General features: G+C 45.6%; 1 protein-coding gene across 1 annotated transcript in view; it reads right to left on the reverse strand.

Moving 5' to 3' along the window:
* Nucleotides 1-21,629, reverse strand: part of LOC132666666 (uncharacterized) — a 612,017-nt gene that overhangs the window by 302,159 nt on the left and 288,229 nt on the right. The window contains exon 5 of the mRNA XM_078446589.2: nucleotides 16,180-16,287. Coding sequence (XP_078302715.1) covers nucleotides 16,180-16,287 — 108 coding nt within the window. The remainder of the gene's footprint in view (nucleotides 1-16,179; nucleotides 16,288-21,629) is intronic.

Genomic DNA, 21,629 nt, shown 5'->3' on the forward strand with positions numbered 1-21,629 from the left:
ATAGACCTACCCTATGACCCAGCAATAGCACTGCTAGGAATTTATCCAAGGGATACAGGAGTACTGATGCATAGGGGCACCTGTACCCCAATGTTTATAGCGGCACTCTCAACAATAGCCAAATTATGGAAAGAGCCTAAATGTCCATCAACTGATGAATGGATAAAGAAATTGTGGTTTATATACACAATGGAATACTACGTGGCAATGAGAAAAAATGAAATATGGCCTTTTGTAGCAACGTGGATGGAACTGGAGAGTGTGATGCTAAGTGAAATAAGCCATACAGAGAAAGACAGATACCATATGGTTTCACTCTTATGTGGATCCTGAGAAACATAACAGAAACCCATGGGGGAGGGGAAGGAAAAAAAAAAAAAAAAAAAAAAAAGAGGTTAGAGTGGGAGAGAGCCAAAGCATTAGAGACTGTTAAAAACTGAGAACAAACTGAGGGTTGATGGGGGGTGGGAGGGAGGGCAGGGTGGGAGGGAGGGCAGGGTGGGTGATGGGTATTGAGGAGGGCACCTTTTGGGATGAGCACTGGGTGTTGTATGGAAACCAATTTGACAGTAAATTTCATATATTAAAAAAAAAAAAAAAAGAAAAAAAAAAGAAAATTATTCAGCCTTAAAAAAGGAAAACCTACCATACGCCCACATGTTACAAAATGGATTAAGCTGGAGAACATTAGGCCAAGTAAGACAAGACAATCACAAAGAACAAATACTGTATGATTCCATGTATACGTGTATAAGAGGTATCCAAAGTAGTCAAACCCATAAAAACAGAAAGGAGAATGGCGATGGCCAAGGGCTAAGGGGAGGTTGGAGGTTGGGGGAGGGGGGTTAGGGATATGGATTTGTCGTTCAATGGGTATAGAGTTTCAGTTTTACAAGATGAACAAGTGGAAAGATCTGTTGCACAGCAATGTAAATAATAACATGACTGAACTGCAGACTTAAAAAAAGGTCATGATACATCTTATATTTCTACCACAATAAAAAACAGAAGGCAATGCATAACATGATCAATTCTACGGAAAGGGAAGAATCCACAATGGGGACCACGAGGCGATAGAACATGTCACTTTCTTTTACCATAATAAAAGAAGAAATTGTGCTCACATTGTGGGACACTAATGTAACAGCAGCATTATTCACAACAGTCAAAAGGCCAAAACAGCCAAATGCCTACTGACAGATGAACTGATAAACACAACGCGGTATTAACATACAATGGTATATTACTCAGCCTTAAAATGGAATGGAATTCTAGCACATGCCACGACATGAGTGAACCCTGATGACATTGTGCTGAGTGAAATAAGCCACTCACAGAAGATCAATGACTTCATTACCCCACTGATACAAAGTACCTGTCTAGAGCAGTCAAACTGATAGAAAGTGGAATGGAGGCTGCCATGGGGCTGGGGGAAGGGAGAATGGGGTGTTAACATTTAAAAGGGGGAAGCTGCAGATGGAGAAGGTGAAAATGTTCTCGAGACGGACGGTGGTGATGGTTGTACAACCTTTTCTTTTGATTGCTCGCAACTGCAGGGAGAGTCAAATAATAGACTATGCACACACAAATGAGAAAGAGGGAGCATGTGTGCATACACACAGTCTTTCTGGAAAAAATTATTTCTTTTAATCCACCATTCGTGGTCGACACCCATCTGGATCCAAGCCGAAGTCAGCAACAACAAACTCAGCTGTACTGATGCCAAGAAGATGCTTTTAGATGCTATAATGTTATTTCTAAAATTATCCAGCAAGGTAATAATAGACATCACATAACGGGCACTATGCAAAGCCCTTTTAAAATTACAGTACTTTTAACAGGAAACTTGTGTTATTAACACCACTGGACAAATGAAGAAACTGAGATTAATAAGGTATGTCCAAGAAAAAGAGGAGCCCTCACGCACTGGTGGTGGGAATGCAAACAGGTGCATCCACTCTGGAAAACAGTAGGGAGGTTCTTCAAAGACTTAAAAATAGAAGTACCGTATGATGCAGCAATAGCACTATTAGGCTATTTACCCAAAGAATACAAAAACACTAATTCCAATTCAAAGGGATACATGCACCACAACATTTACAGCAGCATTATCTACAATAGTCAAATCACGGAGTCAGCTCAAGCACGTATATACATGCGTGCGTGCGTGCATACACACACACACACACACACACACACACACACACACACACACACACGGAATGTTACCCAGCCATCAAAAAGGATGAAATCTTGCCATTCTCAATCACGTGGTTGGAGCTAGAAAGTATAATGCTAAGCACAATAAGTTAGAGAAAGACCTATACCATAGAATTTCACTCATATGTGGAATTTCAGAAAACAAAGGGGGAAAAAAAGAGAGAGGCAAACCAAGAAACAGACTCTAACTATAGAGAACTGATGGTTACCAGTGGGGAGGTGGGTGGGGGGAATGGGTTAAACGGGTGATGGGGATTCAGCAGTGCACGTGTCAGGATGAGTACCAGGTGATGGTGGCTTGGTGGGTTAAGCATCAAACATTTGATTTCAGCTCAAGCTATGACCTCGGTTGTGAGATCTGTGCTGAGCGTGGAGCCCGCTTGGGATTCTCACTCTCGTTCTCTCTGCCCCTCCCCTGCTCACACACGTGCATGCATGCTCTCTCTCAAAATAAAATTGATTTTTAAAAAATAAAGTCTTTAAAAAGCACATGTTCAAGAATACGAGAGAGAGGAGATTCTTCACTCCAGTCTGGTGGGAGTCCAAACTAGAGCTGATGACTGCTGTTGAGGGCACAGTTTGCAAACCAAGGCCATCCAAATAGGAGGTGAACTAGCAAACTGGAGAAACAGGAGAGCTAGCGGGGGTAATGCCAAGTACCCAGTGACTCGCTAACTCCATCACCCATAGGGGACACCTAACTACCCCACATAGAGGTTTTGAAACCTAATGTTTTAGGAAGCCTGGTTAGCATGTCAAGGTGAAAGTCTTTCAATTTCTGAAACAGGACCTCATAAGCAGGAAACAAAAGAAAACTTCTCAATCTATGGAAGAGAAATTCTGGCTGGGAAGTCAGGTTTATCTCCCCTCCTACCAGGTCTTTTCTCTAGGTCATGTATGAAAGGAGATATCCAAGAGGAAGAAAGAAATCATGGGGGAAACAATCATATTCCAGCAAGCATATTGACCCTTAGTGACACCTACCTCAAAACTTTGTGCTTTCTGAAATATTGTATATTATGTAACAGTCAACAAATGTTCTAAGCATCATCATCGGACGACTTGATTCTTAACACGCAGCTGTGATTCATGGTTGGTCTAAACACAGGTCACAGTCTTAACGTGTACACCATGACTTCAGATTATTGGATAATTCGGTAAAAATGGGACAGAAAACCTGCTAAGGAACAACAGCTTCCCTAATCTGTTCTATTCCTAGGTCACCCAAAAACCTGGAACATCACCTGCAGACCTTTCATTGAATCAGAGCCTCTCCTTTCATGAGAAGCTGAAAAGTGTACCGACTTTTCCATTTGCTCTGCTCTTCCCTTAACAGGGATTATTCCTAAAACTCCCAAATTTGTACCCCGGACAACAAAGCTTCCTCACACAACACTACCCACCCTCTCATCCCTCTACCCATTTTTAAGTGCCTGGATACACAAGAAGGGGAAACAAAGGACAAATGCCAGGCTGTGACCTCTGTCTGGACTTGGCCAAGCGTGATGTGTCAATCAGGTGTGTGGAATGGAAGTTTCCATGGCAACGAGACTGCCAGGCAGACAGGGGAGCCACATGCGCCTTCTATCCAGGTACGAGAAACGATGAGCCACCTGAGGGGGAACAGGCGAGTTCAGAGCTCTCCAGGGACTAGAAGGACCCTAAGCTTACAGGTGGCTCCTTCCCACCAGCTCTCTGGGATTACCCACCATCTCTCTTTCTGAAAGAAAAGGGAAGGATACATTAGTCTCTAAAGAGAGTTGCTTAGGAGAAAAATGTAGAAAGGACCACAAGAGAAGAGTATTTTCCTTCTGCAGACAGAAGCAGCTCTAGTAGGCAAAGGTCCGGGTACACCGACCGGCCTGACCGCACTGCCCATCTGGCCGAAGCAGATGTTTTCACCAAGCTGCTTGGCTGGACCATGCTGCACACACTCAGCAGCGAACCCAAAGCCTTAATGAAAAGCTCCTGGGCTATGTTTTACTTTACAACCTTTTTATGAATGTTAGCTCTGTAGTGATGCTTTGCCATTATCCTCAACTTCTAGGAAGGTACGTATGTTCTTAAACAGCTTGCGTTTTTAGACCCATGGCTTGAAGACAAAACAAGGATACAATTTTAATGAAATCAAAACTGGTCTCGATTATCTGATCCGGAGAAAGGCAGTTCAAATGCCAGGTCTGTGTTGACATTAAGGATTTCGAAGCCATTTTCCTAACTTAAGATTCACAGATGTTACACAGAACTGAGCCAAGAGCGTGCCTTTGGCTCCAAATCACAGAAGACAGCCAACTCCCCTTTCTCCACCCACCATCGTACGTAGCTTCGCTCCAGAAGAGGCCCTCTGACTCCTCCAGAGTCTCAGGAAGAGAACATTACCTTCTTACCTCTGCTAATGGTTCTTCTTTGGCACATGATGCCTTCCCGTTGCGTCAGAGGAGCCTTCCCACGTGGCCAATGTGGTCACGTCACTCGGGCTCTGTGCCTTTGACAAGGTCCCTCATGGTGCCCAGAAGGTCAAGTCTCTAACCACGGTTTCTGAAGCCACACGTGATCTGCCCACCTCTTCAGTTTCATCTTCTGCCCTTTGCTAACTTGCACCCCAGGTTCCAGGCAAATTCGACTGTTTTTTACATGCCCAGATAGACCACTGTCCTCTGTCAACTTTTACCCCTTTACATTACTGATTCCTGGAAGGAATGCTTAACCCTTTCCTCAATATCTCAGTGAAGATACCACTTCCCCTCCCGGGAACCTAAGTCCCTGCCAAAATTTCAGCCTGAAAGTCCTTCTAGACGCATCCACGCCACCCCACGCAAAACTTCAACTATCAGCTTTGCATCTATAATCCCATCTGCCTCGAAGGGGGAACACAGAGGGAGGGTTCCCCTCTGTCTTGGCCTGGGGCCCAGCCGATAGGAGGTGCTCATTCGAGATGTGCCAAACATGCCCGAACCAGCCAATGAGCACGTGAACAACAGAGGGGCCTAAATGGTAGTTGGTGTGACTGATCACAAGGAGCACTGACCACACCTGGGCCTGAGCCTCACAGGCCAGTGGTGCCTTTTGTGGCTTCAGGAGTGTTTAGCTTCAGGGAGACTCAGATTCCTGCTTTTCAATTGGTGCAACAGTGCCTGCCCCAGATTATCATAAGCACCCAATGAGATTGTGTTTGGGAAATTCTTTGGGAAAACTGTATTGTCTACACTTAATGGCATTTCCAGCGGGAGGCTAAGGAAGAGAGGAGGAGCCAGGATTGTTCCTGCAGGGAGAGCAGCAGTCAGGAACTGGAAGAGAACCAGGGAGAGGGTCTAGCCAAGGGTTACAGAAATTCATGGTGGGCTTGCACACAGAGGGAGCATATACTGACTTCCGAGAGGTCATTATGTTCCCCTTTTGTTCATTTTGAGCACAGACATCCTTATTATCCTCAACTTTGCACTTACCTGCCATGTTCATTTCCACCAAACACTGCTACCAATAGTTCTGGGGGTTCTGTTTACTCCTTTTCCAATCATTAAATACCCGCTCTTTCCCGGTCCTCCGTGTACATCCAACCATCCTTTCATACCCCCAGTAAATGCACTCACATCTATGAAGCCTTTTTTTTTTTTTTTTTAAAGTAAGGCTCAAACTCACAACCCCAAGATCAAGAGTCACATGCTCTTCTGACTGGGCCAGCCAGGCGCCCCTCTGTGAAGCCTTCCTTGAGTAAACTGGTTCACACCCATCTCTCTCCTCCTGCTCTCCTAGTGCATGAAGGGCCCACATTTCACTGTTCAAGCTTCACCTCTCAACTCTGCACATATACAGGCCACATCCCCTTTCTAAAGTGTGGAGAGGACTTCCCACAAAAAAGAGAGCCAAATCTGGGTTACAAAATGTGGGGATCTGCCAAAGAAAGTAAGAGGTAAAAACTATATTAAGAATAAGAAAATAGGGACGCCTGGGTGGCTGAGGCGGTTGAGCATCCGACTCGGCTCAGGTCATGATCTCGCACTTCATGGGTTCGAGCCCCGCCTCGGGCTCTGCGCTAACAGCTCAGAGCCCGGAGCCTGCTGTGGATTCTGTGTTCCCCTCCCTCTCTGTCTCTCCCCTGTTTGTGCTCGCTCGCTCTCAAAAATAAGCATTAAGAAAAAATTTTTTTAAAAAAAGAATTAGAAAACAGCACTAATTAGGCTACCAAGAAAACAAAAATAGACAAATGAGAAAGGACGAGGAAAAATTAGCTAGCTGCTCCGTTTCTGAAGACTTCAAATCCTGTGGTAGTAGAAAACGATACATTATCAGGAGGGCATGGGGTAACGCTCCAGAGAGAGGGAGGCAAGCAGGGAACGTGGTTTCTAAAACAGGGACGCCAAATGAGTCTCAGTCCCATATAAGAAAATGAATGAGAAGATAGAAGAAATGGGAAAACAAGAGGAGCTACAGACAACAAAGGAAAACTCCCACCAGGGAAATCAACCGACAGCATTTTGCTGAGCACTCAGTTCCCCATGCTCTTTGCCGTACTGCTTAACCTCATGCTACAACTACCACCACCACAGCCAGCACAGCAGAGATCCCGTAAGAAAGTTCTGGGCTAACCGTATCAAGAATTACAATGCGACCATTAAATACCATATTTATTATTACAGAAAGAAAATGAGAACTCAAAAATTATTTATACGCATATCCTACTTGCAAAAAAAAACGCATAGAGACATAAGCACAAAGAAACAAACACTAAAAAAAATATCTCCCGATTCTCTCTGGTTTACATAATTATAGCTTATTTTTATTTTCTTCTGGAAGTCTTCCTGTATTTCCCACATTTTCTACACGAAGCATAGATTACTCTATGATTAAAAATTACACTGGGCTGTTGAAATATGAAATACATTTTAATTGGAATTCTATTTCGAGTGGTCCGTGAAAAGTGAACACAATCCCCTCTCTCAGCTGCCTGGTGATGAAGCCTCGGTTCCCCAGATATGAGCGCATTTCCTTCTGAACCTGTGACCATGTGTGACGCTGAAGATGTATAAGCTTATTCCCTTCCCGTTTTTTTGTCCAAGAAATGACTTTGAGAAATCCTTGAACTACTATTTCTTCCATAAGAAGGTATTTACAAGAGTAAATGCCCATTTTATTTTAGATCTTGATTTTTTCAAAAGGCCTCAACTCCATGGACCATTCAACTTCTGTTCATTCTCCACCCTGCCATGCGGTCTCCGTCTGTGTGTCTCTTATCGTACAGGCATGGGTCTTCGATGCTGTCCCCCCACCACGATGGCAACATTCTCTTTCACCTCCCATGGACCTTACAGAAGGTTTGGAGGAGCACCCTCTATTCCAATAGGTCTTCAAAGTTTCGAAAATACAACTCCATTTTCATTGCACCTCTAGGATATTTACAAGCGACACAGGAAACAATGGCCTATGTCAGAAGTCAACATCTCCATGTGATGAACTGCGTTCTCAGGACAACTGCTCGGGCCATATGCTGGGGCTGGAGCAGGAAGGAGAAGCTGGCTGCAGTCCACTGCTGGAGAGGGGTGGGGGGGAAAGCGGTGGCAGCTTCAAATGAAAAGAGAGACGTTTGAGATTTTTCTACTACCAAACCAGGCAATTAAAACATTAAATGTGAAATCCGAGGCACTGTAAATTTCCTAATATGGTAGGAGTGCTGAGTTTCCCAAATGATGTTTTCTCATCTTTCCACATATCCAAGAGCATATGCCAAAACCCCAAAGAGACATTTCCATTTTGAAAACAAAAATAAACCACACACATCCACACGCTATTAATAGTGTTGTCTTGCCTTAAGGACCCTGTATCCTTAGTCGAAAACCCCACTGCAGTTTACATAAACGTTAACGTTCCTGAAAACACCCGTCCAAAATAAACTGGGCACGGGTAGGTGAGTTAGGCGGGACCAAGGCAACAGTCATCAACCCCCTTCTATAGTTTCAGCTCTGGAGACCGAATGCTATGTTCCTCACGGCCACACCTAAGGACTTTGTAAATACGGTCTACATCTTTAGCAGCATTTCTTAAGAGAGTGTAAAAGACGGAGAGCTGGCAGAAGGTTCACAGGTTGAAGCCAACTTCACAGCATTTGGAGACCTGCAAGAGAAGGACACAAGCTTACGCCACAAACTCCGGGAGAAGTGGCCAGGGGAAGACAGGGCAGGTCAAAGATCCCCAAATCCATAAACTCTTGAACCTGCCACCGTAAAAAGGAAAAAGACTGCCCCATGGCATTTTATGTTTAGAGACAGGAAAAGGCCGTGAAACGTGGTGCTCTCCTTCCTCGATTCAAACACCCCTGAGCTGCTATCTCTGTGCTCAGCAGAAAGCCAAATGCTTGGAGCAAGTACAATGGAAAGTCTGGGACACAGACTCCGCTCACAGGATGCTTCCATGTTTGAGGGAGGAAAGGAAGCGACACACACACACACACACACACACACACACACACACACACACGACACAAGCCATCGTTTTTTCTATCCTAAGAGACTGACCATGCATCTAAAATGGTCCATGCAACCCCAAAGTCCTATCACTTGCCTCCGTGGACCACCTTTAACATTCAAGCTCTAAGTCGTGGGCCCTAGGATGTCTTGACAAGGTCCAACAACACAGCAAACCAGGATGATAGAGGGACGACCCCAGCCCCACCCCCAGATCTGGCAAGGTGAGGAGGAAGGAACAGAATGGACTCAGGATACCAAGTCAAACAAAATGGGGAAGAAAATCAAGGAAGGATGGTGAGCAGTGAGCTAGAACAATCACCTCCTTCAAGCCAAGAGACCCAAGTTCTGACCTCACCCAGCTACTTTTCTCTATGAACAGCGCAATGAACCTCTACTTCTATCCCCCTTATTTAACAAGTATTTACCTGCTGCTGTACGGTAGGTGTTCTCGTAAGCACCCCACAGTTCTTTATTTAATCTCAACAACGAACAATTGAGGTCGGGCCAGTATTACACTCCCCTTACCAATGGGGAAACTGAGGCCCTGGGAAGTCACATACTTTAAAAAAGTGGCCAACTGATAACGAAATCCTGGCGGACTGGCTCTCAAGTCTGAGCTCTGAAGCGCTACACTGCCTCCCTTATAAAATACCTCCTCTCCACGGCTGTGCGATAGATCCCGTGCAATGCAAGTACGGCATCCAACACAGTGTTTGACAGCAGAGATTCAATCGTAGATCTCCTTCCCACTTCTCTCTACCTTCCCCTGCCCTGCCACCACCCCCCCCACCGGCCCCACAGCTGTGGGGGGCTGGAGGCAAGATCCCGCACACGGAGAAAAGCAGCTATGTCAATCTGCAAAGGCTCAGGGGCTCCAGGGCAAAGTAGAAAAACACCCTCTGTCTTGGTCCCCTGAGGCCTGGAACAAGAGCGCTAACTCAGGCAGAGATGTCCAGCGTTTCCAGACACAGACTGCCTCTGTTTATTATAATCTGCATTCAAGGCACAAGCACTTGGACATAAGCCTTAGGGAAAATGAAAGTTTTCACGATTTTTGTACCACAAGCTATATATGTAGATGTCAAACACACAGACACCACACATGCAACACATGCACCATCTAAAACGTAGACTGTCTCCATGAGGGGGGAGAAATGATCCACTTTCCAGAACCTTCCATCGCCTAGAACCTGGTGGAGCGTACCAGGCTGCAGCTTGCTTGAACACTGATGCAGAGCTCACGGATGCGGAACCCTGGACACTGAGGCAGAGCTCACGGACAGAATCGCTTCTGAAAATTACTAAGAACAAATGAGGCCGAGGGGCCCTGGGGAGCTGAGTCGTAAAACACGAGAAAATTTTGTTTTCCGGCCCTTTGGCAGTATTTTCGTGAGCTGATGACAACAAAATAGAGGCCAGAGACTATTTTTGTACGTTGTTATTAGTCTAAAATATCACTGAGGAAGGTGTGCGAGTTACCCGTTAAATGACTTCTCTTAACGTGGGCAAGAAGTGACCCACACAAAGTAGGGGATCCGATATAACCGACATTTTCGAGGGCACAACCAGCACATGCGGGTAATTCTAAGGAGTTTACCCATGCTACCAAGTTAGGAATGCTGTCTACACACGTGTTCACTTTGGCCTCGATTAAGAAGTCTTACTGTATGCTAAAACAGCCTAAGACCATTATTGCCAGGAAAAAAAAAAAAAAGATCGCTACAGTGTGATACTGACGCTGCCCCTGAGAAGGCGCTAATGACACGGTGCCAGAGTCATTAAGGAGGAGAGCCGACGGTCTAGGTTTTCAGGCCCAAGTCCCCGTGGCTGCCGGGCCCGCGGGTGCCTGCCAAACCTCGCCAAATTACAGCGCGGCTTCCCAAACTCGAAGCTTCCACAGGGAGTAAGCTGGGTCTCCGGCCTCCGAAAGGCACCGAGCCGGCCGCTCTGGGACTCTGTGCTGCTGAGAGAGACTCCACCAAGCGCCCCGGGCCACGCGCCAGGAATCCGGTCCTTCGTCCCTTTTCGTGACAGTTCAGCACAAGGGAGAGAAATGGGCGAAGAAGCCTTCTTCATCGACCGGTCGTCAGAAATGGCCACTTTCTGTCGGGGAAACCAAAACGCCCTCCTTGTCATTCACGTATGTGCAGAAGCGCCCCAGTGTGACGCAGGCATCCGGAGTCACCCGCCGGCCACACGTCGGCTTGTGGCTCAGCCCAGGGCGCTTCCCAGGGGCGAGACGGGAACGGAAAAGACACCAGTTAGCAGGGAAGGAGGAACAGGAAGTTTTTCAGACCTGGTGGACCTGGGTGAACACCTCCCTCTCCGTCAGGTTCAAGCGGTGACCCCACCCCCCAGCAGGGAGATCGGTTCTCTTCGGAGTCCTTTCAAGAGCCATGAAACAGGGGCGAGGGAGCGTGGGAGGGACCGAGTTGTCCCGCGTGCCTCTGTGAGTCAGCAAAAGCCGGAAGCCATACAAGACAGCTTCAGACGACAAGCTGGGAGGAGGACCACGAGCTTCCACCCCCGGACAGTGAGACACCGCGCGATCCTAAGGGATCCCGGCCACCCATGTTCAGCACAGATAAGTGAGAACCTTCTCTGCAGCCACAGCCGCTCCACGCAAGCCCTGGGTGGCCTCAGCCCCGCCCCCACATGGCTTCCGAGGCAGGAACGCGGCAGCCGGGCGGCACTCCCAAGAGCTGGGGGTGGGAGGCGAGGCTGACCGAGGGGAGGGTGGCCCCCGGGGGCTCAAACGCCCTCCCGGGGCTCAGGGAGATCAGAGGTCTCCGGGCTGATCCCCAGGGCGGCTGGTCACAGCCGGCCCCACCACCCTGCCACAGCCGGGAAACGAAACCGTGCCCCAGGGACTCCAGGAACACTACACCTCGCTACAGCGAAGGCCGCTCGGTGAAGGACGGGGACGTTCCGGATTCGGTCATCAAGAAGAAAGCAGCCTTACCCCACACCGTGCCCGCAGACGCAGAGCCCCTCGAGACACTCCCTTTAAAGACCCGGGCAGATCTGATCAGGAACTTACATTTGCGGTACAATTTGAAATTCAAAAGAAAAAAAAAAAACAAAACCAAGAGTTATTAACTCTAAGTGAAAAGTGACAACCTTCACATTTTGAGGAAAAGTACATGGAAGTTATAGTAGGAGCCCATTTGGGGGAGATGGTCATTTGCATGAAGCGTTATCTAACAAAAACATTTAGGGGCGCCCGGGTGGCTCAGTCGGTTGACCATCTGACTTTGGCTCAGGTCATGATCTCCCAGTCCTGAGTTCGAGCCCCGCGTCGGGCTCTGCGCTGACAGCTCAGAGCCTGGAGCCTGCCTCGGATGCTGTGTCTCCCTCACCCTCTGCCCCTCCCCTACTCGCACTCTGTCTTTTTCTCTCAGAAACAAACATTTAAACAAATTTAAAAAAAAAAATGTATCCGTGTTAACATCGCCCTTCACTTTCTAACAATTCCTATTGTCGTCACAAACCATATTTTTAAACGTTTTCCTGTCTGTAGCTAATGTCAATGAGGTATACTCAAATGACAAGATAGTCACAAAATATCAGACAAATAATGCTGCCATCTCATATATTTGCATGCCGTTCCCAGACCAAGTAACCCGTTGGTAGAACCCAATTTTGTGTATCAATTCTTTTGAAAGAAAGAAGACATATCATTTTTCATTATGCAGACACACACACACACACACACACACACACACACACGTAGGTGTGTGTGACCAGCGAGGAAGGACACAAAAGACAGAAAAACTCACACTAAAACTGGAGCGGCACTGCATCCCCTAGGAGGGCTGCCGATACTTCTAGCAAAACCCAAATGGGCATAGGTGTTCAAAATTAAAATTAAGTCGTCTGGCATCCAGATGAGAGAAATGGAGGTTAGAAGTCAGGGCGACGTTGTGCACTGGGCCCGTGGTTTGCTGCGGGGCCTCCCTCATGGTGTGGTACACCTCTGTTGTGACATCTGCAAAATGAGATAACACTTCATGCTGCCTACCTCAGAGAGTTGTTAGAAGATTAGATACAAAAAAAAAGAAAGAAAATCCTCAAAGCCCTTTGAGTTGCTCATAAATATAAGACAGGCAAGGTAATAAGATACCAGCACCATCTACCAAACCCCTAAGATGCTCAAGGCTATAGAGCTAGGAAACGGGGACGCGGCACAAGTATGTGGCACGCACCTCCCGGGGCAGAACACTGACAATCAGGAAGGCAATGGGCAATGCCGTCTCGAGCTTGCAGGGACAAGGTGGGGAAAAGAACTTTGGTTCAGATCTACTCAGACAAAACAAAACATCTGCAGGGGAGGGAAGGGAAGGAGGGAGGGAGAGAGAGAAAGAAAGAGAGAAAGAAAGAGAGAGACAGAAAGAGAGAGAGGAAGGAAGGAAGGAAGGTAGGAAGGAAGGAAGGTAGGAAGGAAGGAAGGAAGGAAGGAAGGAAAGAAAAAGAAAAGAAAGAAAGAAAGGGGTTTTGTTTCAACAAATTGCCAGTAAGTTCAAAGTAACAGCCCCAACCAATCAAATTCCTAATTCTGGCCCAAAAGTACAGATCCACAACAAGACGGTCCCTTGACTGTAGAGTCAGGTTTCATGAAATCACTTATGAAGGTAAATTGGTTCCACAGAGGAATAAGCATAGTGACCCCTTGACATCAATTAAAAATTTAAATGTGGGGGCACCTGGGTGGCTCAGTCAGTTAAGTGTCTAGCTTAAGTGTCTATCATGACCTGTCTGCTCAGGTCATGATCTCATGGTTTGTGGGTTCGAGCCCCATGTCAGGCTCTGCTGTCAGATCCCCTATCCCCCACCTCTACCCCTCCCCCATTTGTGTGTGCGTGCTCTCTCTCTCAAAAAAATTGAAGTGAGAAATACATAAATTAGAATGTTTTTAGTTAATTGGCACAGGAAACTTAAGCCAACATGGACTGTACAAAGGCAAAACAATCGCAGAGGCAGATACTGGCGTGAAGTAACCACCAGAAGCTGGAAAAGACGAGGAACAAATTCTCACCTGAGGAAAACAATTACTTTAGGATTCATAAGGAAATGGGGAGAAGAGTACTGAATAGCTATATGCCCTAAGATACTCTGAATTATGGAAAATTGTAAATGATTAAACACTTCTTATATTCCGTATTAGGTCAAACACTTGCATGTCACGTGTCACAAAAATTTTAAAACCACGAATACTATCCTATCCCCGGCTCTCCCAGTCTAGCAAGGAGGAGGTTCAGACACAATCAAGTACAAGGGTCAGAAGGAAGTCTGAACAGACCGCTGAGGAAGAATGGAGGGAAGAAGTCATTAATGCCACGTGGAAAAGGAGGGAAGGGAGGGGCTTGGGGGAGTTTCTGAGAACCTGACACTTGAACAGAACCGGACGAAATGAATAATACTTCACCAAGTACCGAAGAAGAGAAAACTGCATTCTGGAGAAGCAAACAGCAGCCCACACTTCCCAGCATGTCGAGATGTGTCCTAGATAACTGAAGCACCATGGAGACCATCTGGGAGGCCCTGAATGGCAAGGCCTTTGTAAGAGATAGAGAGGGTGCATCGAGGGGGTGATGTTTTTGAAAAGGGACTTGCTAATCTCTATAACTCAATATACAGGACTGAGGCCAATTGTCCAGGTACAGGTAAGACGGATAAGGAGGCAGAGATACCCAAGGGCTTGGCAAGCTTGACCGTGACTCAGGAATAGTCAGAGGCAGGGTTTCCATGAGAATTAGCAGGCCCACATTTGGTGAGTAAAGCCACCGTGGGGTAGTAGTCTGCGTAATGGCCTCCGAACGTGACAGATCCTAATTCCTGGAAACTATACGGGTTCCCTTCCGTGGCAAAGATTTTGCTGTTGCAAGTAAGTATCCAGAGATGGGGAGATTATTCTGGATGATCCACCTGAACCCTAAATGCAGTCGCAATTATGCTTCTAAGAGGAGGGTGGAGGGAGAAGACAGGGTGGCCATGGAGGCAGATACTGGAGTGAAGCGGCCACTAGAAGCTGGAAAAGACAAGGAACAGATTCTCCCGAAAGAATTTCCCTGTGGGGAAAGTGGTCCCGTGAACACCTAAACTTCCAATGTACTGATTAAGCCACTACGTTTGCAGAAATTGATTACAGTAATCGTAAGAAGTACACAGTGAGAAAGGAGTCCCCTCCGTGCTTATGGGTATCACAATCACCAGTCAATCCACAATCAGATGGAAAGCACTATCAATAAGTGAAAGTCCAAGGTGAAGTCACATACAGAGGCTGGATTAATCCACTAAGTAACTGGTCAACAATCAGACACTGGGACCCGGATAAAAGCCCCAACTAGCTCAACAGAAAATGGACAGAAGAACTCCAAATCATAACCATGAAACAATGACACACAAGGGAAGGAGACTGGGTCTGAATCGTACTGGGGACAATCAGAGATACAGCAACTCATAGGTAACCACGGAGCCCCCAACTTTCTGGCCTATGATAGTCGCTTAATTTAATTTAAAGTGCCCACTGGATATGGAAGAGAGGGACAGAAAACAGTTACATGCACTCTGGCTCAATCAAGACGGACTCAGGAACTAGACAACCAAAGACCTCAACAGATCCAGGTGTGGGACAATTATGGAAATGAGACAAAATGCCACAAAGCTTGCCCTGTGCCCTTTAGTCAAGAAATGAAACTCAAGGAGATCCATTTCAGGAGGCTGGAAACGGGGGGGGGGGGGGGGGGGGGGAGGCGTGTATCCACAGTAACCTACACAACCCGGTAAAAACGGGACTGAACATGCCATGGCTGGAGACAGAGGCCAGAGAGAAAGGGATAATGGTGGCAGACTGGAAAATATTTAGAGGACATGGCAAGTTCCTTGCACAGGGAGTGAGTGGTTGGTACAGCATGGAGCCAGCCAAAAAGTGACATTGCCAATCTTGGAGTACCAGACTGAAAGAAAAAGGTTACAGGAGGACAGACAGAATGAGTTTGTCTCTGGCTATATGGAGTTTAAAGTACCAGTGGGTCATGCCAGGGGTGGCAGCTAGAAGCCAACAGAATCCTGGATCTGTTAAAAATGTATGGATGAGTGGGAGCGCCCGGGTGGCTCAGTCAGTTCAGCGTCCCAACTTCAGCTCAGGTCACGATCTCGCAGTTTGTGAGTTCGAGCCCCGCGTCGGGCTCTGTGCTGACCGCTCAGGGCCTGGAGCCTGCTTTGGGTTCGGCGTCTCCCTCTGTCTCTGCCCCACCCCCGCTCATGCTCTCTGTCAAAACTAAACAGTAAAAAATTTTTTTTATATACGGACGCCTGAAAAAGTTACCTGTAAAATGCTCTTTCACCTTCTTCCTCCTGGATCATCACCACGAAAGGAATCCAAAATCAACATTTTTTAACTACACTCCTAACACTCCCTCTTAAGAGAACTCTTGCACTGGCAGCACTTAAAAGTGAGTAAGAACTTTTCAAAGCAGAGGGAGAAAAAAATTCTTACCGTTAGTCTTTTCCCTTTTCTGAGAGTTCTGGGAGCATCTGGGGAACGAACACCAGAGAAGTCTCCGTGGATGGGGCAGGGGAGGAGGACGTGCGTGTTGGAGATGACCTGAGGACAGAAAAGACAGCACAGGTGTTGAATTTGCAGGGATGTCAAGTTAGACACTGCTGGGGCAGCAAATGCAGATCTTACAAAGAGGAAACCCAAAACAGTACATGCACGCATACGGACCACCTGGGCAAAGAAATAAGGGGGAGAAAGCAGTGGACTGACCTGTGAAGGAAAACGTATGCTTACCAAACATACAAAAACCCCACTCATTTGGGCCGTACAGCTATCAATGTTCTATTCTTCCTCACCAAAATGCTCAATGAACAGTGCTCCGTGGCAGAACGCAAGCACCTGGTACCAGCTGAAATGCAGCAAGAGGGGCAGCACCGGAGTGGCAGTGAGGGACGGCGGTAAGGTGTAACACCAACACACAAAGGACTAAGGCAGAATATTCAAGCCATCGTGTGGGTCAAGGAACATTGGGTTTTGGTCGTCTAATGGAGACCCCAGCAGTACTGAGGTAACAATAAAACAGCACCTCCATCTTAGTAAGCTTTTAGACAAGACAAACATCCATAGAGAACCTAGTAAGATCGAAGACCTAGTAAAATACACGTAAATAAATAAGCACGAGCTCACAGGCTCTTATTCACGAAGACCTATTATGCAAAAACACCTCACTGTCTCCCACTGAACTCTGAAGGTCATGTGAAGTCTAAGAAAAGTGTTGCTATTCCAGAAAAAAAGGACATCAGCAGCAAAAGCCCAGAACGTGACCAACCATCAATCACAGCACCTTACGCCTGTATTTCTATGAACATTGCTCCAGAATGCCTCATTTGAACCCCAGCACAGCTATGCATATGTTGGCTCCCCCCCAAGATGTGACCATGGATCCACTCCACATTTTTCGATTTAGTGCCTACTTTATCAAATAGAGGACAAATACAAACATAGGAATTGATACACCAGTAAGATGGAAAATCTAAAAAACAGAAATATAAAAACGGGAAACAAAACAAATATATAAATGGACAGGTAACAGGTATCCGTATAAGGCATGAAATAAGAGAGAAATAAAGGTGAGGAGTCTTTAAGCGAGGGTGTATATGAAAGACCAGGGGAAGACAGGAGCTGAAGCTCAGGAGAAGTGGATCCAAGACGAGAGAGGAGCAGTGTGGGTGAAGGAGATACCAAGGGAATGCCACACAAGAAGGTAGGCGAGAGCCCGAGAGGAGTTACGACGCTACGCACAGAAAATGAATTCTTGCTACCAGACAGAAGATGTCAAGGGCAAGTGATGGGTTTTACAGGGAACCACCAGAAGTTTTGGATCAGGAGTGAAACATAAAATAGGGGCTTTAATCAGAAAGATCCACAGCCAAGAGAAGACTGAATCCCTGTCTTTTAGAGACTATTTAGGAGGCTGGTGTCATGATCTAGGCACGAAGCCATGAGTTCCTGGTCAGGGAAGGAGCAAGCAAAGAGTTGAAGGAAAGGTAGCTGGGGGCAAAACAAAGAGTTCTAATGGGGACTGAAAGGGATGAGGGACCGTAGACACCTCAGTATCAAGAAGATCAAGGAGATCGCTAATAAGTCACTGGCAAGAAAGAAGGTGGACACAGTTTGAGAAGTGATTCTGTTTGTGAAAACACGGAATTTGAGGTGCGGAGGGCATAATCCGAATGAAGTGTCTTCCAGAAGGTCCATGTGCACTGTAGGCATAGGGCTCGAAGTCACCACTCTGGAAGGAAGCTGAAATAGTAAATATAGTCTTAGGGAAACCGTTTACAGAAAGAATTCAGGGGCTATGGGATGGAAAGGTTTTGGAATTTCTCAAACACATCACAGTTTCTGATTTTAGTGGCAGACTATCAGGAAAAATCCTAAACCAAAGAACTTGGAAATACTTCAGAGATGAGGTTGGGCTTCAAAGACAAACATCTAACAACCAGAAGTCATCCTAAAATATCAAGCTCAATTTTATGGTCAGTAATGACGTTCAGTGGAGTTCTATGAATTCAACTAATAAATTATGGCTAATACTTTGATTTTGGTCACTTACTACCATGACAACAAGAAAGAAAAACAATGTCACCAACAGGTATGTGGAGTCTTGTATTTTTAGTGCCCACCCACTCCTTGCCATGGACAAACACAAGAACCTTTTACAAACATGTTTTTGGTTTCTTAGGACCCTAAACATTTTGAGCTTCAGTGTCAAAGAGCCAAAGGTTTCTCAAACGAGGAAGGTAAATCAAACATTCTCTTAGATTATTTTTAGCTTCCGGTAAGGAACACAAAGCTGGAAGTCATTTCTACAACCGCAGAGACAAAGTTCTGGAGCTTGTCAATCATTGGAGGGGGAAGGATATGGACATGACAATCAAGTCCCAGCCTCCTGCTAAAGATGTCCCAGTCATCCATCATATTACAAACAAAGCCACTAGAAATGGCCAACGTTCATGTAATGCTTATCATGTACCTGGTAATATTTTAAACTCTTCAGTGTCCTCACAAACTTGTATGCAACAGTTAGGATGATCACCGACCCCATTTTATGTGAGGAGAAACCAAGGCACAGATGGAGGAAGTCACCCCAAATAACATCCTTAGCGTGTAGTGGGGCCAGGACTTGGATCTAAGCAGGATTCTGGTGTCTCACACTCCATCTGCATGCTGTCTATCCTGTTTCTCAAATACATGCTCCAATACCACATCTCCTATTAAAAAGAAAAGTAAACTATTGTTTAAAGACAGTAAACACTGTCTATGACCTAAGTGTTTTTTGATTATTTCAAAAATCTCCAAGAGTACCAGATACAAACAAACCCAAATAGTGCCCCCCCCACACACACACTTTCTGAAGATAGTTTAAATAAAAAAAAAAGATTCCACTTGGATGTAGAAACTTTTGACCATTTAGGGTGACAAAAGATAATGAAATGAGCTATACTGAAAGACCAGAGCGGTTGTAAGCATCCGCTCCCAGAAAAAAACGATTCTCCTAAAAGACACGCTTGTCTACTTTTCAAAGTAGAGTTCGGAGTAAATACAATGTGGCTTTTAAGAGAACTTCAGGATTTATCTTGCACTTTATACGCTCCTAAATCTTCTTCCCATCGTCACCAATTCTAGTGTGAGTTTCAAAGAATTATACAAACATCTAGTACATAATCATGCTCATACAGGTGAAACATTAATTTTTAACGAAAGTGGTCATATCTTTGGGAAGGATAGATTTTAACTGAAACCCTTCACAACAATCCAATGAATTGTATTTTTGATTCTCATAACATTTCTCTGGATCAAACATCCTCAAGTGGCCAGTTTTATGTAAGCTATTTATTTGCTGCCTTATTTCAAAACTTAAAGGAGAAAATGCCTCTAAACATTAGTTATGGAAAGGCAGAGAAAAAAGCAACCAAGGATTTTATTGATGAAACGCAACTTGACATGTGATTCTGTTTCAAGTATGGGCAGGGGAGGAAATGATTTTTAAATCCCATCTTGGACAATCCTGTGACAATCCAGAAGTGACAACATAGAACACAAGTATTAGATCGCATGATTCTACCAGGACAAATCCGAATGGAGTTTTAGAAGTGGACGGCTAGACATAGCATTAAAAGCTTTATCAACAGCTGCCAGAAAGACTGGAAACCACCCTAGCCCCACCATGTCCTTATCCATTACATGAGGTCTTAGTGAGTCCTTCCTTCAACACCATGGTGGCTGTGGGGGATGTTACAGCAAATGTGGGTGGCCAGGTTTCTCTCGTCCACACCATCCACCTTCTCATAGCACCTAATACCGAATGTGATGCCAATATGATTGAATAACTATGATCAACAAAAGTCTTTTAAACTCAACATCGGTGACAACAGCACAAGCCAGAACACGGCACTGAAAAACAAACCCTAAATTTAAAATATACCTTGAAATTAGTTCCTGTAAAGGACTTTGGGATTCCATGAAATTTTGGGACTTCTCTGCACCTTAAAATTCTTAGCTGCTTATACCTAGGCCTACAAAAATTAAAAATGCAGGCTCCATGCTAACTAACTTGGATGTAAATTAAAAAATAAAAATTTTGGGTGGCTCAGTCGGTTAAGCGTCCGACTTCAGCTCAGGTCACGATCTCACGGTCCATGAGTTCGAGCCCCGCGTCGGGCTCTGGGCTGATGGCTCGGAGCCTGCTTCTGATTCTGTGTCTCCCTCTCTCTCTGACCCTCCCCCATTCATGCTCTGTCTCTCTCTGTCTCAAAAATAAATAAACGTTAAAAAACAATTTAAAAAAATAAATAAATAAAAATTTTAAGAAATTTAAAAATATATAAATTTTTTAAAAAGCCTGCAGTCTGGCTTATTAAGAAGTCACACTTAGGGATGCCTAGGTGGCTCAGTTGGTCGTAATCTCACGGTTCATGGGTTCAAGCCCTACATCAGGCTCTGTGCTGATGGCTCAGAAGCTGGAGCCTACGTCAGATTCTATGTCTCCCTCTCTGCCTCTGCCCTCCCCTCACACTCACTTACACACTTTCAGTCTCTCTCGCGCACGCTCTCTCTCTGGAAATTGAATAAACGTTTTAAAAAAAAAGTCACACTTAGTTTTGCCCACTTCAGAATGGTTTTCAATGCCTCGGCCCAACACAGAACAACCTGAGACCACCTTTTCCAAACAGCACAAACCAGCAAACTAGTACACAGGGTAGCTGTTCACGAGTTCTCTAGGAAACAAAGCTTCTGTGCTCAAAGTGTGAGACATTAGCATGCCATGGCCCTTCCTTCTGGGAATGCACCACATACATGAGTATATTCAAGACTTGGAGAAGTCCACAGAAACTCTGTGAAGTGTCACCAACACTTAACTGATCATGGAACACATCTTCACTGAATACTTCACGGGGGATCAAGAATTCACCTTTAGAAATGTTGCACTAGATTCCTGAGCTTAGCTTTCAAACTTAAGAATCCCTTCCAAAATGACCCTTAATCTTAACAACATACATTCCCAACTCTGATGAGCAATGCAGATCTGACCTTGGGGAATAATAGTCCGAAGAAGACAGTGGAACCAATGTCTGTTGAGGACGTGGGGGGAGAGATTAATTTGACTGGAGGGAGAGGCCTTTGAAGGCAAACTGAGATCTCAGACTTTCTGCCTTCCATCATTTTATTCGATGTAATTCCGCAAAATCCTACCTCCTAGGTCTCTTCCACATAATATTGTATGTTCATTCCCCTGAATAGGTTACCCCAAATGAAATAGCACTTCTTTGGGACTACCTACTACCTGTATTACGAGGACCTATTTGCTACTCAGATGTCTGGTCACCAGCTACCCAAGGACTGGCTGAGAATACAGGCTGTTAATTTTTCCTCTATGGCTCCTAACA

The sequence above is a fragment of the Panthera onca genome, chromosome B2 (genome assembly GCF_046562875.1).
Source record: "Panthera onca isolate mPanOnc1 chromosome B2, mPanOnc1 haplotype 2, whole genome shotgun sequence".
NCBI lineage: Eukaryota > Metazoa > Chordata > Mammalia > Carnivora > Felidae > Panthera > Panthera onca.